General features: G+C 42.5%; 1 protein-coding gene across 1 annotated transcript in view; it reads left to right on the top strand.

Annotated features, from left to right (window-relative positions):
• Window positions 1-17446, top strand: part of VWA2 (von Willebrand factor A domain containing 2) — a 41033-nt gene extending 23587 nt beyond the window's left edge. The window contains exons 8-13 of the mRNA XM_043989222.1: window positions 5237-5292; window positions 6643-6750; window positions 9266-9847; window positions 10947-11498; window positions 12356-12478; window positions 17346-17446. Coding sequence (XP_043845157.1) covers window positions 5237-5292; window positions 6643-6750; window positions 9266-9847; window positions 10947-11498; window positions 12356-12478; window positions 17346-17446 — 1522 coding nt within the window. The remainder of the gene's footprint in view (window positions 1-5236; window positions 5293-6642; window positions 6751-9265; window positions 9848-10946; window positions 11499-12355; window positions 12479-17345) is intronic.
• The last annotated feature ends 835 nt before the right edge of the window (window positions 17447-18281 follow it).

The raw sequence follows: 18281 nt of genomic DNA, 5'->3' as shown, positions 1-18281 counted from the left end.
TCATATAATGCTTACTATGTGTCAGGCACCCATGATTAGCAGTTCACAAATATTATCACATTTGATTCTCACACCAGGAAACTAAGGCAGACAGATGTTAAATGACTGTCCAGGGTCACACAACTAGAAGTGTCCAAGGCTGGATTTGAACTCAGGTCTTCTTGACTCTAGGCCTAGGACTCAATTCACTGTACCACCTAGTTGCATTTATAGAACCATGAGCACTGAATTGGCAAGCATAAAATCTGATTGATTTTAAGTCCTCCTGCTTCTGCTGCTGAGAGATTCAAATCCTGATCCTGATCCTACCTGTGTGACTTTGGACAAGTCATTTAACCTCCCCTCTTTGGGACTCACTTTTCCCGTCGATATAAAGAGGGGGAGGAATTAGGTGGCCTGAATGGTTCCTCCCACCTCCCAGTCTGTGATCTCCAAGGTCCCTTCCAGCTCTAAAGGTCTATGGGTCTTTAACTCTGTGACCACAGACTGCACCTTTGGCCCCAGCCACAGAGTCACAAGAGGGATGAGCCAAGAGATCAGGGTGAAGCCATGCGCATCCCTCTGGATCCTGGAAAAACAATTCACCTCTGCTCTTCTGATAGTGGGTAGAAGTGACCTCCCTAAGTACAGAGGACAGTGCTGGAGGAGGAGAAATAGATCCTCCTACTAGGTCAAGAGCCTCATTCAGCTGAAGAAATTCCATACAACCCCTCCCTTCAAAGCTTTCTTCCATTTCAAAGACCTGCCTTTGCTTGGCTTGTAGTTTCATGAGACCTGTGGGACCCGGCCCTAAACCAGACAGAGAAATCCTTAATGAGCTGGCAATTTGGCAGACATTTTAGCAGTTCTGGGAGCCTTAATTGACTTAGCTTTTTTATTTCCAGTTCTAAAAGGCTGACTTGGGATGAGCCAGGGAGCCCCCCTGCCGTAGACCGGCTCTTCACCCCTGACCAGCCACTGCTTGCTAGAGTTATAACTGATGCGTTAGGGGATCGTCAACACTGAGGAAATGGGCAAATTCTCCTAGATCAGAAAGACTAGGGAGAGATTGCTTTATAGAATGTTAGAGCTGGAAGGAATTATTGAACCCTAATCCCTTGGTTTTACAGGGGAGGAAAATGAGGCTAAGGGAGTTGAGATGCCTTTTGCCCAAGGTCAGTTACACAGCTAGTTGATGGCCAAGCCAAGACTAGAACCTTGGTCTCCTGATCAAGGAGTTAGAGTTCCTAGTCCGGGGTTCTTACCACTGTACTATCCTGCCTCCAGAAGGGATGGTTTCATTCTTCCGAGAGCTTTAATTTGGTAGGTTTGTATACCCTCTCCACTGGGACAGGTCATAACTCCTCTGTCACAAAGCAGAAGATCTTTAGTAATGGTGGTGAATGAAAAAAAAAGATGTTTTATGCTGCACTCAGTCCATTTACATTCAGTACCTATTTCACCCTTGTGGCTAGCCAGCCATGAGCGTCCCAGAGCTTAGCTAGCCTGGTCCTCTGGTGGCAGGCACATACTCCATCCTTAGGCTCTTCTTATTCCATATCCAGTACTTTTTCTTCTAATCCAGAAGAACTCCATAAGAAATAGGCTGGGGGGCTGCTAGGTGGCATAGTGGATAGAGTACCAGCCCTGGATTCAGGAGGACCTGAGTTCAAATTTGACCTCAGACACTTAACACTTACTAGCTGTGTGACCCTGGGCAAATCACTTAATCCCAATTGCCTCACCAAAAAAAGAAAGGAAGGAAGGAAGGAAGAAGGAAAGAAGGAAGGAAAGAAATAGGCTGGGAGGGGCAGCTAGGTGGCACAGTGGATAAAGCACCTGTTCTGGATTCAGGAGGACCTGAGTTCAAATTCAGCCTCAGACACTTGACACTAGCTGTGTGACCTTGGGCAAGTCACTTAATCCTCATTGCCCAGCCCCCCCCCAAAAAAAGAAAGAAAAAAGGTAAAAAAGAAATAGACTGGGAGTGGGTTTGGGGGGAATCTACTTCTGCTATTTAGATTTTTGGTACCTACTTCAAAAATGCCTGTCGTACCAGTTTAGGAGAAGGGCAAGTAATGGAGGCCAATTTATGGCTATCATCGGAACACTTTATCTTAGAAACATGGTTGCCAACTATATATTTCAATAACTTGAGTACTATAAATCCTGGAATAGTACTTGGGTGTATGTATGTATGCATGCATAGATATACAGTGTGTGTGTGTGTGTGTGTGTGTGTAATAGATATTCATTTATATATAAGGAGTATTTGTGCATGTTTGTGTGTATACACATACACATATGCACAGAAAGTTCAATTCAATTTAGTATACATTTATTAAGTACCTGCTGTGTTCTGGGCACTGTGCCAAGTACTAGGGATGCAAATTAGAAAAAGAGACAGTCCCTGACTTCAAGGAGCTTATTATTTCATTGGGGAAGGTAACATCCACAAGGGAGCTGAAAAGTGGAGTGGTGGAAGGAGCCACCCAGGAGGGGGAGATGGTGTTCTGTGGAGTAGAAGCCAGTGCAGAGCCGTTGATGGAAAACCTGGAGCAAGATACGGTAGATCAAGAGAGCTGGTTCAGAGTTAGGACCCTCCCTCCTTCCCTTCTATCCAAGTATTCCTGGCTTCCCTCATGTGCACCCCTATACCCAATACATGCAGTTAGGATGGACAGGCTGACTCCTGATTCTTCACCCACACTTTCAGACTAACATTGCTCAAAAATAGCTGCTCCTTTTGAAGTTTAATTCATTTGAGTCTATAACCCAGTCCAAATCCTGGTGAACAGTCATCCACAGGCCTCTTTTCCCAAAGAGTTCAGAACTCTTCCTCTTAACCTCCCTCTGTCCCTTGTGCTTGGGTATATGCTCCATTGAACACGATGGTCTCATAGTTCTTCAACTTCCTCAACTCCTATGACTTCCATCTTCACGACACCACAGCCACCCTACAGGTGATCCCATCTTAGATCACATTACTTACAGTTATGCTGCCCACAATCACCAATCCTAGTGTATGGAGCAAACTGCCTCAGTTTACCCAAATAACTCGAGGAGACCACCAAGTCAAGCAGAGACAGATTTATTACATCCTCATGAGGACGGGCAAAACCCAATTACACATTGAAGTCTTGCAAAGATATGCCCAATCCTCTAGGTTTTTATAGTAATCTTGAAAAGGACTGTCCCCACGTACACCTAGGGTGGATGAGCTCACAATCTAACATCCAATCCTGTCTCACCCAGGGTGCGTGTTCAGCTCATGATCAATGTATGGAGACATGCATACATGTTCCAGGAACAAGGGGGAAAAGGGGAGGGGGAACAAGGTCAAACCAAAGGAAGAGGAAACAGGGGAGTGATAGTCAGATGTTTCAGATCTCACAGTTCCCACTGACTCCCCTCTCCAGGCCCCTGTCTCTAAAGATATTCAACCTGAATAACAGGAAGAGTCACTCAGGTGCTTCAGCATTGTTAAGGATGACAGGGTTAAAATTTATCTTCGGTTATGTTGGGAAGTCAAAGAAATAGAATAAAGAATAAAAGAATAACACATTGTTGGGACCCTAGGGTCAAGGGGATTCTGCTCTGAGAAAAAGAGACAATGTCACTTAACATCTGGTCTCAACTCAATGGCTGCATCCTGTGCCGAGCCCCATCCTTTCTTCTTGAGTCCCGAGTATTGAATTGGTGGGCTAACTCCCTGACCCACTGACTGGGGTTCTGACACATGATGGATTGCAGACAAAATTAATATGTAGCTGACAAGTGCGGAGACTGAGCAGAAGTAAAAATACTGTTAATTGGCAATAAAACTTGAAGGAGACAGTGAGAATTTGACAAGCAATAAACTTCTAAACAAACTATACTGGGGCAGGGCTGGGTACCTTCCAAACCCCATCCTCAGAGTTTAATCTGACTCAAATCCATAATCATATCATACACTAGTATCTCCCTTCTTTTCTTATCACTACCAAACCTCTCCTTTACCTATACTGTGATGGTCAGATCCTTTCCTTCCCCCTTCTCTTCCCTCTTCCATCTGAGGGGCACATCATATTGGTGCCAGACTTAGTTCAGAAACCCAGTTGGCTTAGCCCCCTGCCACCCAGAACTCCCAAACTCAAATAGCCCTCCAGCTTCAGACTCCCCAGCAGTAGGGATTACAGGTATGTGCCGTTGTGCTTAGCTCCAAGAAGTAATTTTCTGTTGGCTTCCCATAATATTGCTCTGATTCTACTCGTGTGACCATTCCTTCTTAGTCCTCTTCGCTGGATCATCATCCATCTCTCATCTACTGACAATGAGCCTTCCTAAGGCTTTGTCATGGAAACCTCTGCTACTCTCTTCCTCTTTTGCTCTATCTCACTCTTTCTTCTCCCCATAGATTCAATTATCAATTCTATATTGCTCCCCACCCCAGTCAGATTCAATTATCAATTATTTTTATCCGACTGGGCATTTCCACATGGATATCCAACATCTCCGACTCAGCATGTCCAGAACAGAACCCTTTATCTCCCCCTTCTTTTCCCTATTTTCAACCTTATTTGTTGGAGAGGTACCACCATCTTCCCAAGTAACTCAGGTTCATAACCTTGGAGTTATTCTTGATTCTTCCCCCTTCCTCACACCCCCGATATCTAAACAGCTTCCGGAATTTGTCCATTCTACCTCCCGCATCCTCACCACCTCTCTAATAATCTTAACCTTCATCCACATCTTCATGACCTATTGCAATTGCCTCCTCACTGGCCTCCCCCTTCTCCAATTCAGGCTTCACGTAGCTGCTAAATAAATATTTCTAAAACTCAGGTGGACTGTCCCACTAACTCAGAAGCCTTCAGTGACTCCTGGTATTCTGCAGGATAAAACCAAGACTCTTTGATGATCATATTATTCATCTTCACATGATCTTTTTTTCAGGCAAACTGTATTATTACTTACTAGCTCCCAAACTCACTAGCCCATCTGTGGTCTCTATGCTCTTGTCCAGGCTGCTTCCTTTGTCTGAGGTGCTTTCTCCTTATCACTAGAAGCCTTTCCTCCTCCTGCCAGCCAAGTTGTTAGTTCTCTCTCTCTCTCATCAAATTATTTTATCCTTCTGCAGATGTGAGCTCCTGGACATTACCAACTATTTTGCATTTTTGCCTTTAAATCCTTAGGGCCTAGCACAGTCCCTGGCACATGGCAGGTACTTAACGGTTGCTGAATTGAATCAACTCCTATACTTTTTCTTCTTTTTTAGCTGGAAGAAAGTTTTCATAACGCACCCAGCCACATGCTACAGAACAGTATGTCCAGGTATGATTTTCTGAGTGTTTCTGTGTCCCAGGAGCAAACTTGGGCACGCTGATAAAGCAGCTCTTGAAAACAGCTCAGGGCGGGCAGTGCTTGGATGTTGTAAGTGCGTCTATTTTTTTCTCCAGGATTACCCAGTGACCCAGGCCCCTACTCTGAGGAGTTGATTGCCTAGTTCTTATCTGGAACTGAATTCTTCAGAATAGAGTCTGCTTTCACAGAGTCTATGGTTCCGTGTCATTGGAACCATACCTTAGCTTGCCATTGACACCATACCTCTAATCTGAAGGCCTTTTGGAATGCTTGAGAAGAAGTATGGCAGGGAAGGAGCTGGCATGAAAGCCAGGACTACCTGAGTTCAAGGCTCATCCCTGACACATTCCGGATGCATGACCTTTAACAAATCACTTAAACTCTAAATGGTCTAGGCATCTCTCCAAGACTGTACATTGCAGAGAAGATACTGCCTGGCAATTAGTGAAGGGCTTCCCTCTATCAATGAAGTCACAGGCCTAGTCCCTATTTGTATCCCTTCAGAAAGATTGCATTTAAAAGTTGATGACCCTTCCAACCAATAGCCTGGGAACAAATTGTGGGGATATTAAATGTGACATTACATACCTTGTAACATTGAGCTCTTTATCTCTGTCAAGGCTCAAAACCAAATGCTGATTTGTAGCCCAGCAGCAAAGGAGAATAATGATTTTCTTGTCCAAAACTAATTGCATTCTGTTTTAAGTGGAAAGAGCTAGCTTCATTTAAAGCCAGTAGTTCCTACAAACCAACAAAAACATGTTTGAATTTCCCCAGGAATAAATTTCACAGTAGGCTCCTGGTTCAATCAACACTCTCCCATGCTATAATTAAGATGCATAGGGCCTTACTTATTCTGACAAATTATTATTCAGCAACAGAACTATAGATAGGCATGATTCATTAATTAGCTGATTCTCTATGGTTAATTAGCTAATTGTTCTTCCTTGTTTTAAACATTAGAGCCAGTCATTGACCTGGGAAAATATTTCCATTGAACAGATTAAAAAAGCTATGTGTAGATGGAGAAACTAAGATCCAGAGAGGTCAAGTAATTTGTCCTCAGCCACACAGGTAGTAAGGTCAGAGGTGGGTTTTGAACTCAGATTTGCTTATTCTTTCCACTATACCACACAATCCCTAAGTGCCCCAACTGGGGGCACTTAGAGTGCCTGCTTTTGATTGGTGCAGCAAAACACTAGTGGTCCTGCCTTCAGAGCTGAGACCTGACTTTCAGCCCCACGTCACACCATCACTTTGCCTCTGACTAGTTTGGTCTTTGGTTAATGCACATCTCTTTCTGCAAACTCTGCCTGATAGATCCTTGTGATTCCCAGCCCTGCCATTATGGAGGAACGTGTATCCTAGAGGGATTAGACAGGTACCATTGTCTCTGTCCCATTGGATTTGGAGGGGAGGACAACTGTGGTAAGTTTCTGTTCTCTTACCCATCAGTCTCTACTGATCTATAACAAATGTGTTGGAAGCAGCAGCTTTTTGGAGAGCCATGTAAAGCCCGACCAGACCACTCTCTTTGGTTTTGCTTAGTTTTCTGGCCTCTTCATAGGTGCCTTCTCTGGAATGCCCTGTGCTTCGCAGTTCTTGTGAATAAATGCATGCCAGGGAGCTGCGATAGAGGGCATGATGATGCCATTCACCTACATTGAGACATTTCAAAATGGAAATAACTGTTGCTGGTCAGAAGCAATACATGCCTTTGGGGCCCCCGGCTGCAGGTGGCATCCACGTGAGCCTGGGCTCCCAACTGTGATGTCCTTCTCCTCCCTTCTGTAGAAGTAACCTCTGTGGTCAGTATGCTTTCAGTGTGTGTGTGTGCAGTCTGCAGGCCTACAGGGGTGAGGCTATGTATAGTACAGGGAGAAGAGGGCCACACTTGGAGGAAGTTGTGATGCATTTGAGTGTTAGCTCAACCAAATCAGCAAGCACTTGTTAAGCACCTGCAATGTGACGGGCACCAGGCTGAGTGCTGGGGATGTAAGAAGAGGCATCTTATAAAAAAAACCTCTGCCTTCACGGAACTCTGGTTCTAATGGGGGAGACAAAATGCAAAGATCTACAGGATAAAGTGGAGGTGATCTCACACCAAGGGCACTGGCACTGAGGAGACTGGGAAAGGCTTCTTACAGAAGGAGGGATTTCGGCCAAGACTTGAAGGAAGCCAGGAAGAAGAGGTGAGGAGGGAGATGATTCAAGGCAGGGGCCACAGTCCTGGGAGGCAGAGTCAGAAGCTGGAGGGTTGTATGTGACGACCAGCAAGGAAGCCAATGTCACTGGATCTTCAAGTATGTGGAGGGGAGTCAACTGTGAGAAGACTGGAAAGTTAGGAAGGGACTAGGTTATGCAGGAACTTTAGAAGTAGTGTGGGACCACTGGACTTTACAGAATAGGGGGTGACACCCTCAGAGTCAGATCTACACTTTAGGAAGCTCCTTTGGGCTGCTTGGTGGAGGATGGAGTAGAGTGAGGAAAAACATGAGGGAGGGAGACCAACCAACAGGCTGTCAGCTGTTTAATCTCTTCAGGCCTCAATTTTTTTCTTCATCTGTAAAATGGGGATGCTTATGTGTCCCTTGTCCACTCCCAGGCCTATTTTGCTTTAAAAATGGATGTTGATAGCTGTGTGACCCTGGGCAAGTCACTTAACCCCAATTGCCTTACTAAAAAACAAAATTTTAAAAAAATAAAATGGATGTTGAGTGCTTTATAACCACAAACCAATGTAGTGTTTCTTTTTTATTTGAAAGGGCTCCTCCAGAGTTTTTAATGAGCTCTTGATTGCCAAAGCTAATGGCTTTTTCCCCATCCTAATCCTTCTTGACTTTTCCTACAGCATTTGACACTGTTGATCACACTCTTCCGGATACCCTTTCATGATTCTGATTCCTAACCTTGTGTTACCACCCCCTTCTTAGTCTCCTTAGCTGGATCCACATGTCCTACCCACTTAACTATGGGCTATCTTTTATTTCTATACGATCTAACTTGGTGACCTAATCAGCTCCTATAGGTTCAATCATCTTTATACAGATGATTTCCGGGACTTGTCTATCCAACCCTAATTGTTCTTCTAATTCCACCTCACCAACTGCCTGTTAAATATTTCAGACTAGCTGTGATGTAGACCTCTCAAAAATCTTACATGTCCAGAGCAAAATGTAGTATCTTTCTTCCATGTCCTCCTGCCTTTGGGATTCCCTTATTATTTTTTTTTTGAGGGGCAATGGGGGTTAAGTGACTTGCCCAGGGTCACACGGCTAGTAAGTGTCAAGTGTCTGAGGCCAGATTTGAACTCGGGTACTCCTGAATTCAGGGCCGGTGCTTTATCCACTGCACCACCTAGCTGCCCCGGGGATCCCCTTATTATTGAAGGCACCACCAACTTCCCATTCACCCTGGTTTGCAGCATCACTGTCATTCTCAATTCCTTACTTCTTCCTTCCACATTGCCTATGTCCTTTTCTCTCCACTCATACTGCCTCCCCTCTTGCTCAAGCCTTCATCATCTCCTGAACTATTGGCCTCTCTTCTCAAATCTCTTCCCTACTCCAACCCATCCTCCACCCGGGTGATTTCTTTGAAGTATAGATCTGACCATGTCGCTCACCCATGTGCTCAGTAAACTCCAGTGGATCCCTTCTACCTCCATGATCAAATATAAAATCTTCTGGCATTTAAAACTTTTTACAACCTTTTCCCTTTATTTCTTTAGTCTTCTTACACTTTACTGGTCTCCACACACACACTGTGATCCAATCTTATTAGCCTATTATCTTTCCTACTTTTTTGTTCCTCAGACATAACACTATCTCCCATTTGTGTGCCATGGTCCTGCCTATTGACTGATCGACAAATGATGGTGGTGGTGGTGGTGGTGGTGGTGGTGGTGATGCATTGATGATGACGATGCTTTCTCTCCTTTTAGCACCAAAGTTGAGCTTGGAATGCAGTGTCAATCTCCTCTTCTTGCTGGATAGCTCATCTGGTACAACCCTGGAGGGATTCCTCCAGGCCAAGGCATTTCTCAAGAGGTTTGTCCAGGCTGTGGTAAGCATGGAATCTCCAGTAGATGTGGCAGTGGCCCAGTACAGTGAAGAGGTGGAGATCCCAATCCAAATGGGAGAACACCAGGATGTGTCCAGCTTCATGAAGAGCCTGGACAGGATGCGTTTCACTGGAGGAGCCACATTGACGGGCAGGGCTCTGGAGTATGTTGCTGATCATGGCTTTGGGGACATACCTTCTTCTAGAGAGACCCATGATCTCCAGCCACGCCGGGTGGTGGTCCTGCTTACTGACTCAAGGTCCCAAGACCTGGTGGCAGGACCAGTAAGATATGCTCGTGATCGGAAACTCTTCCTCATTGGGGTAGGTAGCGAGTTTCTGAGAGCGGAGCTGGAAGAAATCACTGGCAACCCTAAGCAGGTGATAACCTACACCAACCCTCAGGACCTTTTCAACAAAATACCTGAACTCCAGAAAAAAATCTGTAGTCTCCAGAGGCCAGGTAAGATGTTTACTTACCAACAGATAAAAAGAATATTGGTTTATCACATGCTAAGTTGTGTCACTACTAGACAAAACATAACTAATTCCTTAACCAATGGCTTGGAGTCTTCTCACCATCCTGGTCACTATCTCACAAATGTGTTCTAACTTATTGATGTTAAAAGGAGGGTTTTTAACCCAGCACTTAGGATAATGCCTGGCACAAAGTGGACTCTTTTGGGGGGGGGGGGGCAGTGAGGGTTAAGTGACTTGCCCAGGGTCACACAGCTAGTAAGTGTCAAATGCCTGAGGCCAGATTTGAACTCAGGTCCTCCTGAATCCAGGACTGGTGCTTTATCCACTGTGCCACCTAGCTGCTCCCAGACAAAGTGGACTCTTAATAAATGTTTATTGATTGACTGATCACTGCCTAAATGTGATTCACCCTGGAGAACCGAGGGTCTTCCTACCTGGCTCTGACCAAGAAGGTAGAGAAATAAACAAATGGGGAGATTGCTTCCATTGATGAACTCTCACTGACTGGCAGCCATCCCTCTGGCAGAAGCTAAAAGCACCAGAAGCACAGGTGATACTCCCAAGTCATCTCCAGCCATGGTTAGTCCTGTGTGATGAGAGGTTGGGTTTTTCAGGTTGTAATATAACGGGGGGGGGGGGGGGGGGCGCGGCGCAGGCAGCTAGGTGGCACAGTGGATAGAGCACCGGCCCTGGAGTCAGGAGTACCTGGGTTCAAATCCGGCTTCAGACACTTAACACTTACTAGCTGTGTGACCCTGGGCAAGTCACTTAACCCCCATTGCCCCGCAAAAAAAAAAAACCAAAAAAACAAACAAAAAAAAGAAAGTAATATAACAGGGGTTCTTAACCTCTCTTGAGTCATGAACCCCATTCGCAGTTTAATGAAATTTATGGATCTCTTCTTAGACTCATGTTTTTAAATGTCCCAAGTTAATAATTCCTGGGCTAGATGCTCTTCCTTCCTTCCTTCCTTCCTTCCTTCCTTCCTTCCCTCCCTCCCTCCCTCCCTCCCTCCTTCCTTCCTTCCTTCCTTCCTGTAGATGCTGTTTCATTAAAGACTTGGCATGCTTGCATTCCTTTAGGCTGCCAGTCTCAGTCTCTGGACCTGGTTTTCCTGTTGGATGCATCAGCCACAGTGGGACAAGCAAACTTCATGAAGGTCCAGAGCTTTGTGAAAGGGAGCTCCCTCCAATTCAACATCAACCGGGATGTGACCCAGATAGGCCTGGTCATCTATGGCAGCAGGGTCCAGACTGCATTTGCTTTAGACACCCACCCTACTAGCTCCAGCCTCATGCAGGCCATCGACCAGGCCCCTTATGTGGGTGGAGCAGGCTCCACTGGCAGTGCTCTCTTGCATGTCTATGATGAGGTGATGACTGTCCAGAAGGGAGCCCGGCCTGGTGTGAGCAAGGCAGTGGTTGTGATTACCGAAGGCACTGGAACTGAAGATGCAGTTGTGCCTGCTCAGAAGCTTCGAAGCAATGGTATCTCTGTCCTGGTCATAGGTGTGGGACCCATCCTGAAGGAGACACTACTAAGACTTGCAGGCTCTCCTGACTTCTTGATAAATGTGGCTTCTTATGAAGACCTAGAGAATTACCAAGACTTATTCATTGAAAGGCTATGTGAAGGTGAGCTGTGATTGCTTGTTAAAGTTTTCACTGTGCTAGACCTAGGATAGCCTGATTGGGGGAAGGGAGGATTGTAGTTCTCTTGTCAGTGACCTGCTTTTTTCCTGTCAAAAGGCATGTGGGTCATAGATTGGGAGGCATAAGGGATCTGAGAGATCAATACAGCCCCCTCATTTTGTGGATGAGAAAACAGACTCCAAAAGGTTAAATCCCATCACTGGGATTTCAGCCTGGGCCATCTGGTTCCAAATCTACAAAGGTTTTTTGTTTTTGTTTTTTAGCAGGAAGCACAAAATATATTTCAAACAACTGAGGGATATTTACTAGACATGATGTTAACGAGCATGGTGGAAAGAGAATAAGACCTAGGTCCTCCTCCTGGCTCTGTCACTCATCTCTCTGGACCCTAAACTGCCTCATTTCTAAAATGACAAGATGGACTAGATTGGGGGTTCTTAAACATTGTTGAATCATGACTTCTTTGACTGAACAGTGAAGCCAGTTTTTAAATGCATGAAATAAAATACACAACATTTAAAAAAAAACATTTGTGGGTCCCAGGTTAAGAACGCCTGGGTCCTGGGGTCTCTTCCAGCTACAGCATTCTAAGGGTGTTATATGTACAAATACTGTGTTAGTGCTGAGATGTAGCATTGTCTATTCTCATTGTCCCAGCCTATCTCTAGCCTGACGGTACAGAGGGAAAGAAAGGTTTGTGGCCATCTACTCTACCAGACTTATGGTTTTCAGTGTGATAGAAGGTTTGGTCATTTTGCTTTAGACCCACCCTGGTCAATCTAAGTGAAGACCCTGGGCTTGACCGAGCCTTTTCTAGGTCAACAATTTCTCCATTCTAGAAGCCAAGCAGCCAGTAAACCTCTGCAAACCAAGCCCATGCATGAACGACGGGACGTGTATTCTTCAGAATGGGAGCTACCGGTGTGAGTGCAGAGGTTGGGAAGGCCCCCACTGTGAGAACAGTAAGTGAGACAATAGCTACTCAGTTACTTTGGATAGAAAAGAATTGGTAGGAGGAAGAAAGACATGGATTTCCCCAGATCTGATTTTGCTGAGTTCTCCAAGTCTTGGAGCTATTGGCTCCTAAGATCCTCATTTAAGAGGTCATGATGGCTTAATCAATCAACAATCTATGCCTTTTAAAAGAAATTTTGAGTTCCAAATTCTTGCCCTCCTTCCTGCCCCTCTTCTACCCTCTGAGAAGGCAAGCAATATACCAATTATACATGTGAAATCTTGCAAAACATATTTCCAATTAGTCCTATCTAAAAAAAAAAAAGCAAGAAAAATAAAGTGAAAAAACTATACTTCAATTTGCACTCAGATTTCATCAGTTTTTCCTCTGGAGGTAGATAGTATTGAATATATCATAGGGAGCAGTTAGGTGGCACAATGGATTAAAGTACCAGCCCTGGATTCAGGAGGACCTGAGTTCAAATCCAGACACTTGACACTTACTAGCTGTGTGACCCTGGGCAAGTCACTTAACCCTCATTGCCCTGCAAAACCAAACGAAAAAAAAAGAATATATCATGAGTCCTTTCTAATTGTCTTGGATCATTGTGTTGATCAGAGTAGCTAAGTCTTTCACAGTTGATATTTATATTGCTGTTACTGTGTACAATGATCTCCTAGTTCTGCTTATTTCACTTTGCATAAGTTCATATAGGTCTTCCCATGGTTTTTCTGAAATAATCACCCTTGCCATTTCTTGTAGCACAATAGTTCTCTATTACAATCAGGTGCCACAACTTGTTTAGGCATCCCCCAACAGATAAACATCCCTTCAGCTTCAAATTCTTTGCCACCACAAAGAGTTGTTATAAATATGTATATATAGGTACTTTTCCTTTTATCTCTTTTGGGGTACAGACAGTAGTAGTATTGCTGCATAAAAGGGTATAAATAGTTTTATAGCCCGTTAGGCATAGTTCCAAATCGTTCTCAAGAATGGTTAGACCAGTTCACAACTCCACCAACAGTTCATTACTGTTACCCATATTCCCTTCTTCTTTCTGGCATTTGTGATTTCTGATAGCTATGAGGTGGTACCCCAGCATTGTTTTAATTTTCTTTTCCCTAATCAATAGTGATTTAGAGCATTATTTTTTTTCACGACTGTAGATTTGTTCTGAAAACTGTTCATATCCCTTGACAATTTATCAATTGGGAAATGGCTTTTATTTTTATAAATTTAATTATTTCTTTTCATATTTGAGAAAAGAGGCCTTTATCAGAGAAACTTACTGTAAATTTTAAAAAAATATTATTTCATCATCTATGGTAGATTCTCTGCTTATCTCTTTTAATTAATTCTATTTTGGCTTTGTCTGAAATCATGATTGCTACACCTGCTTTTTTTTTTTCAGCTGAAGCATAATAGATTCTTCTCCACATCCTTATTTTAATTCTGTGGATCTGTTTTTCTGTACTAAGTGTATCTCTTATAAACAACATATTGTTGGATTCTGGTTTCTAATCCATTCTGGTATCTGTTTCTCTCTCGTTTTTTTTTTTTAAATAAAAGTATTTTATTATTTTCCAGTTACATGTAATGATAGCTTTCAGCATTTGTTTACATAAGATTTCCAATTTCAAATTTTTCTTCCTCCCTCCCCCAGACAGCAGGTAATCTGATATAGGTTATAAATATATATATAGGGGCAGCTAGGTGGTGCAGTGGATAAAGCACCAGCCCTGGATTCAGGAGGACCTGAGTTCAAATCAGGCCTCAGACACTTGACACTAGCTGTGTGACCCTGGGCAAGTCACTTAACCCTCATTGCCCTGCCCCCCCCCAAAAGAATATATATATATATATATATATATACACACACACACACACACACACATATATACATATACATAACAATATTTAAACATATTTCTACATCAGTCATGCTATAAGAGAAGAATCAGAGCAGTAAGGAAAAACCTCAAAATAGAAAAACAACAGCACCAAAACCAAAAGAAATAGTATGGTTCAATCAGCATCCATATTATCTGTTTCTTTTATAGATGAGTTCATCACATTCACAGTTATGATTACCATGCATTTCCCTCCATTCAACTTTCTTCTTTATCCTTCTCTCTCTTCTTATCCTGTCTGTCCTCAAAAGTGTTTTGCTTCTGACTACTGCCTCCCTTAACCTGCCCTCGTTCCCTTCCCTCTGTGTAAGATAGATTTCTATACTTAACCGTGTGTGTATTCTTCCCTCTTTAAACCAATTCTGATTAAAGTGAAGTTTCCTTGCATGCCTCTTTTGTGTAAGATAATTTCCCCCATTCTACTTCTCCCTTCCCCCTGTGCATCCCTCTTTCTCACTCTTTTTCCTTTTTTTTAGATCATCCCAACATAATCGACTCGCACCCATGCCCTCTATGTAGACTGCTTCCAAGTGCCCTAATGATAAAGTTCTTAGGAATCACATGTATCACCTTCCCATATAAGAATGTAAACAGTTTAACCTTATTGAGTCTTATGTTTTCTCTTTTCTCTTTACCTTTTAATGCTGCTTTTGAGCTATTCAGCTCTAGTCTTTTCATCAAGAATGCTCAAAAGTTTTCTATTTCATTAAGTATCCTTTTTTTTTTCTCACACTGAAGGATTATACAATTTTGCTAGGGAGGTTATTCTTGGCTGTAATCCTGACTTCTTTGTCTTCAGAAATATATTCTGGGAGAAAAATTTGAAACTAGAAATCTTATAAAAACAAATGTTGACAACGAAAAAAAAAGATTACACCCACTGGAAAAAAAGAAAGAAATATATTCCAAGCCCTTTGCTCCTTTAATGTGAAAGCTGCTGAATTGTGTGTGATCCTGACTCTGGCTTTGTATTTGAATTGTGTTTTTTCATTGTTGTTGTTTTCTGTTTGTTTGTTTTTTATGGCTGTTTGGAGTATTTTCTTATTGACATGGGAGTACTGGAATTTGATTATAATATTCCTGAGAGTTTTCATTTGGGGATCTCTTTCAAAAGGTGATCTTTTTTTGATCATGGCTTTTAGGTAGTCTAGTAATTCTTAAATTATCTCTTATAATATTGAAAATAATTACAATAGATACAAGTTTTGGATAAGCTTATATCAATTTATCAATATTATGCCAATAAGGGATTGACCACATGTCTCCCTAACTTCTCATGGTCCCAGACTGTGTGGTAGAGGAAACACAGAGAGTTTCAGTATGGCAGTTAGCAGAGTAGGAGAAAAGCCACCAAGAAGCCCTGTGTGGCATTTTCCAAGGGTTTTTATCCTTTTTTGTAAAGGTGGGTCATTATACATTAATCGAAGCTAATTGGTTAGCATCCCTCAAATCCATTGGGTGGCATGATTGGAGGTAGGCTATATTTAAAATGAAGTCCAAAGATGACAGAGAATGGAATGCCCCCCTCCCCCCAACACACACACACTCAAACTGATCAGGGCAGTCTATTCATCTCAGAGGTTTAATCTTATCAGTAAATCCTGGGGATATTCAGACAAAAGGGTCTATCTCCACCCCAAACTGCTTTTGTGAGCTTAGGATCTGGGTTAGTATTTGACCTAGATGAGATTTGATAAAATCTTTCAAGGAGAGCTTCTTTCAGTGGCAGGGGAGGGAAAACTAAGGAAAAAAGATCTCTGAGTTCCCAAAGAAATTAATTATTAATAATTATTTTCTCACACTCTCCTTGATCTGTTTTCTAGTTCAGTCATTTTCCTGATGAGCAATTTCTTATTCTCTTATATTTTTTCTTTTGTTTGTTTCTTGATGTCTCATGGAATCATTAGCTTCTACACATTCAATTCTAATTTTTAAGGAAACATTTTCTTCAATGAGCCTATATACCTCTTTTTCCATTTAGCCAATTCTTTTCTTCAGAGATTTTGTGTGCCTCTTTTACCATTAGGCCAGTTCTGTTTTGTAAGGTCTTATTTTCTTCAGAAATTTTTGGTGCCTTTTAAAAAAAAAAATTAACTCTCTTCTCATAATTTTCTTGCATCACTTTTTTTTTTTTAAGTGAGGCAATTGGGGTTAAGTGACTCGCCCAGGGTCACACAGCTAGTAAGTGTTAAGTGTCTGAGGCCAGATCTGAACTCAGGTACTCCTGACTCCAGGGCCAGTGCTCTATCCACTGCGCCACCTAGCTGCCCCTCTTGCATCACTTTCATTTCTTTTCCTAATTTTTCTTCTACCACCAATCACTTTCTTTAACTCTTATAGGAATTTTTTGGGGGCTTGGGTCCAGTTAGCATTTTTCTTTGAGGCTTTGTAGGGGTTTTCACATTGTTATTTTCTTCTGAGTTTGTCTTGATATTCTCTGCCACCATAGTCGCTCTTTATGGTCAAGTTCTTTTTTTTGTTTGTTTTCTAATTTTTCCAGTCAAGAAATAGACTGGAAAAATCATCTAATAAGCTTTTGAGTTCACCACCACGTGGGATCCCCTACTGCCTTGATTTCAGGTGGTTGTTCATCTTTCTAATTCCTCAAGTCTTTTTTTTTCCTCTTCCCCATTTGCCAGTTGGAATGAAGCCTGGAGGACAATGAAAGCTTGGATCTATCTATTCTGGGAGATTTCCCAATTTAAAAAAAATCTAATAAAAACCAAACTGGGTCATTTTAGTCAGATCCTCATATATGCATCAGTTGGCCAAGAGAGAGGCAGAGAAATGTAAGTTAGGGTCTTCTCTCTGGTACTTTTTGGGATGATGTCCTGGAGAAGGCCCTGAGAGATTCTGATCACCATTTTAGGGAGAGAAGAAGACCAGGTATCTTTCAGTTTACCAGGATAGATCTAAAGACAGTTTCCTTTATTTACTTCTATACTCTTATCCCTTCCCCAGGAATCTTGAGAGGTGATTCCCCCAGGCCACATGGCTTACATCAGTACTCCTCAAACTGGCAGCAACGGTACCAGTCACGGCATTTGCACCCAGGCAGCTGAATCAGCATCGTACCAGATGGCAGTTCTATGTGATCATCCACTTTCAGCCAATAGTGTGTATGACTACCAAAAACCCACCAGGTTGAGTGGTGGGACCCAATTCAGAAACAGTGCTACTTAGCAACACTGCTAGCAGCAAATGAATTCATTAATTATTGGTTATCTTTTAAAAATGTAATCAACACATGAAAATACAAGTCAGTATTTATTTTCATCCAAATGTCAACTTCCCAAAGCACATTTAATCTTTTCTCCATGGATATAACTAAAGGGACCCTTTCTTTTCAAGGGACAGCAGCACTGATGGGCCAACTTGTTTACTTATGTTGGTGTTTGGTGTGGAAGTCAGAAATGCTTACTGAAACACTGACTGCACAGGGAACTGTCCAGCATGATGTTAGTTACATATGCTTATATGGAATAATAGCAGCACCTGAATTTTAGGACTTTAAATTTTGGGAATTTTTCACATGCAGCATTGTGTCCACTTTGAGTTGGGACAACCTATTCAAGGTATGTGGATGTAAGGTAAATAATCTGTAATGTGTAGTTATACTTATAGTATTCTTCAGTATGGATTTCAGTGCCAAGTGAGACTTAACAAATGGAAACTCTAAAGCCACCCTAATAGAGTTTCACTACTTGACATTTGGTTTTTTTAAACATGAGGAAGAAACTTAGGGAGGACAAAGTAGCAGGTCTAGATCAGAGGGAAAATGGAACATTGTTGGGTTTCATTCAGCTGGAAATCTATGCAGTTAGGCTGTATTCCCTCAGATAGATTGTACTTGTTAGTTTACTATAGGCCTGATTAATGTTATTACTGTTTAGACTT

This window comes from Dromiciops gliroides, chromosome 2 (assembly GCF_019393635.1).
Source record: "Dromiciops gliroides isolate mDroGli1 chromosome 2, mDroGli1.pri, whole genome shotgun sequence".
Lineage (NCBI taxonomy): Eukaryota > Metazoa > Chordata > Mammalia > Microbiotheria > Microbiotheriidae > Dromiciops > Dromiciops gliroides.
The sequence above is the reverse complement of the archived record's forward strand: the minus strand, read 5'-3'. Positions and strand labels throughout refer to the sequence as shown.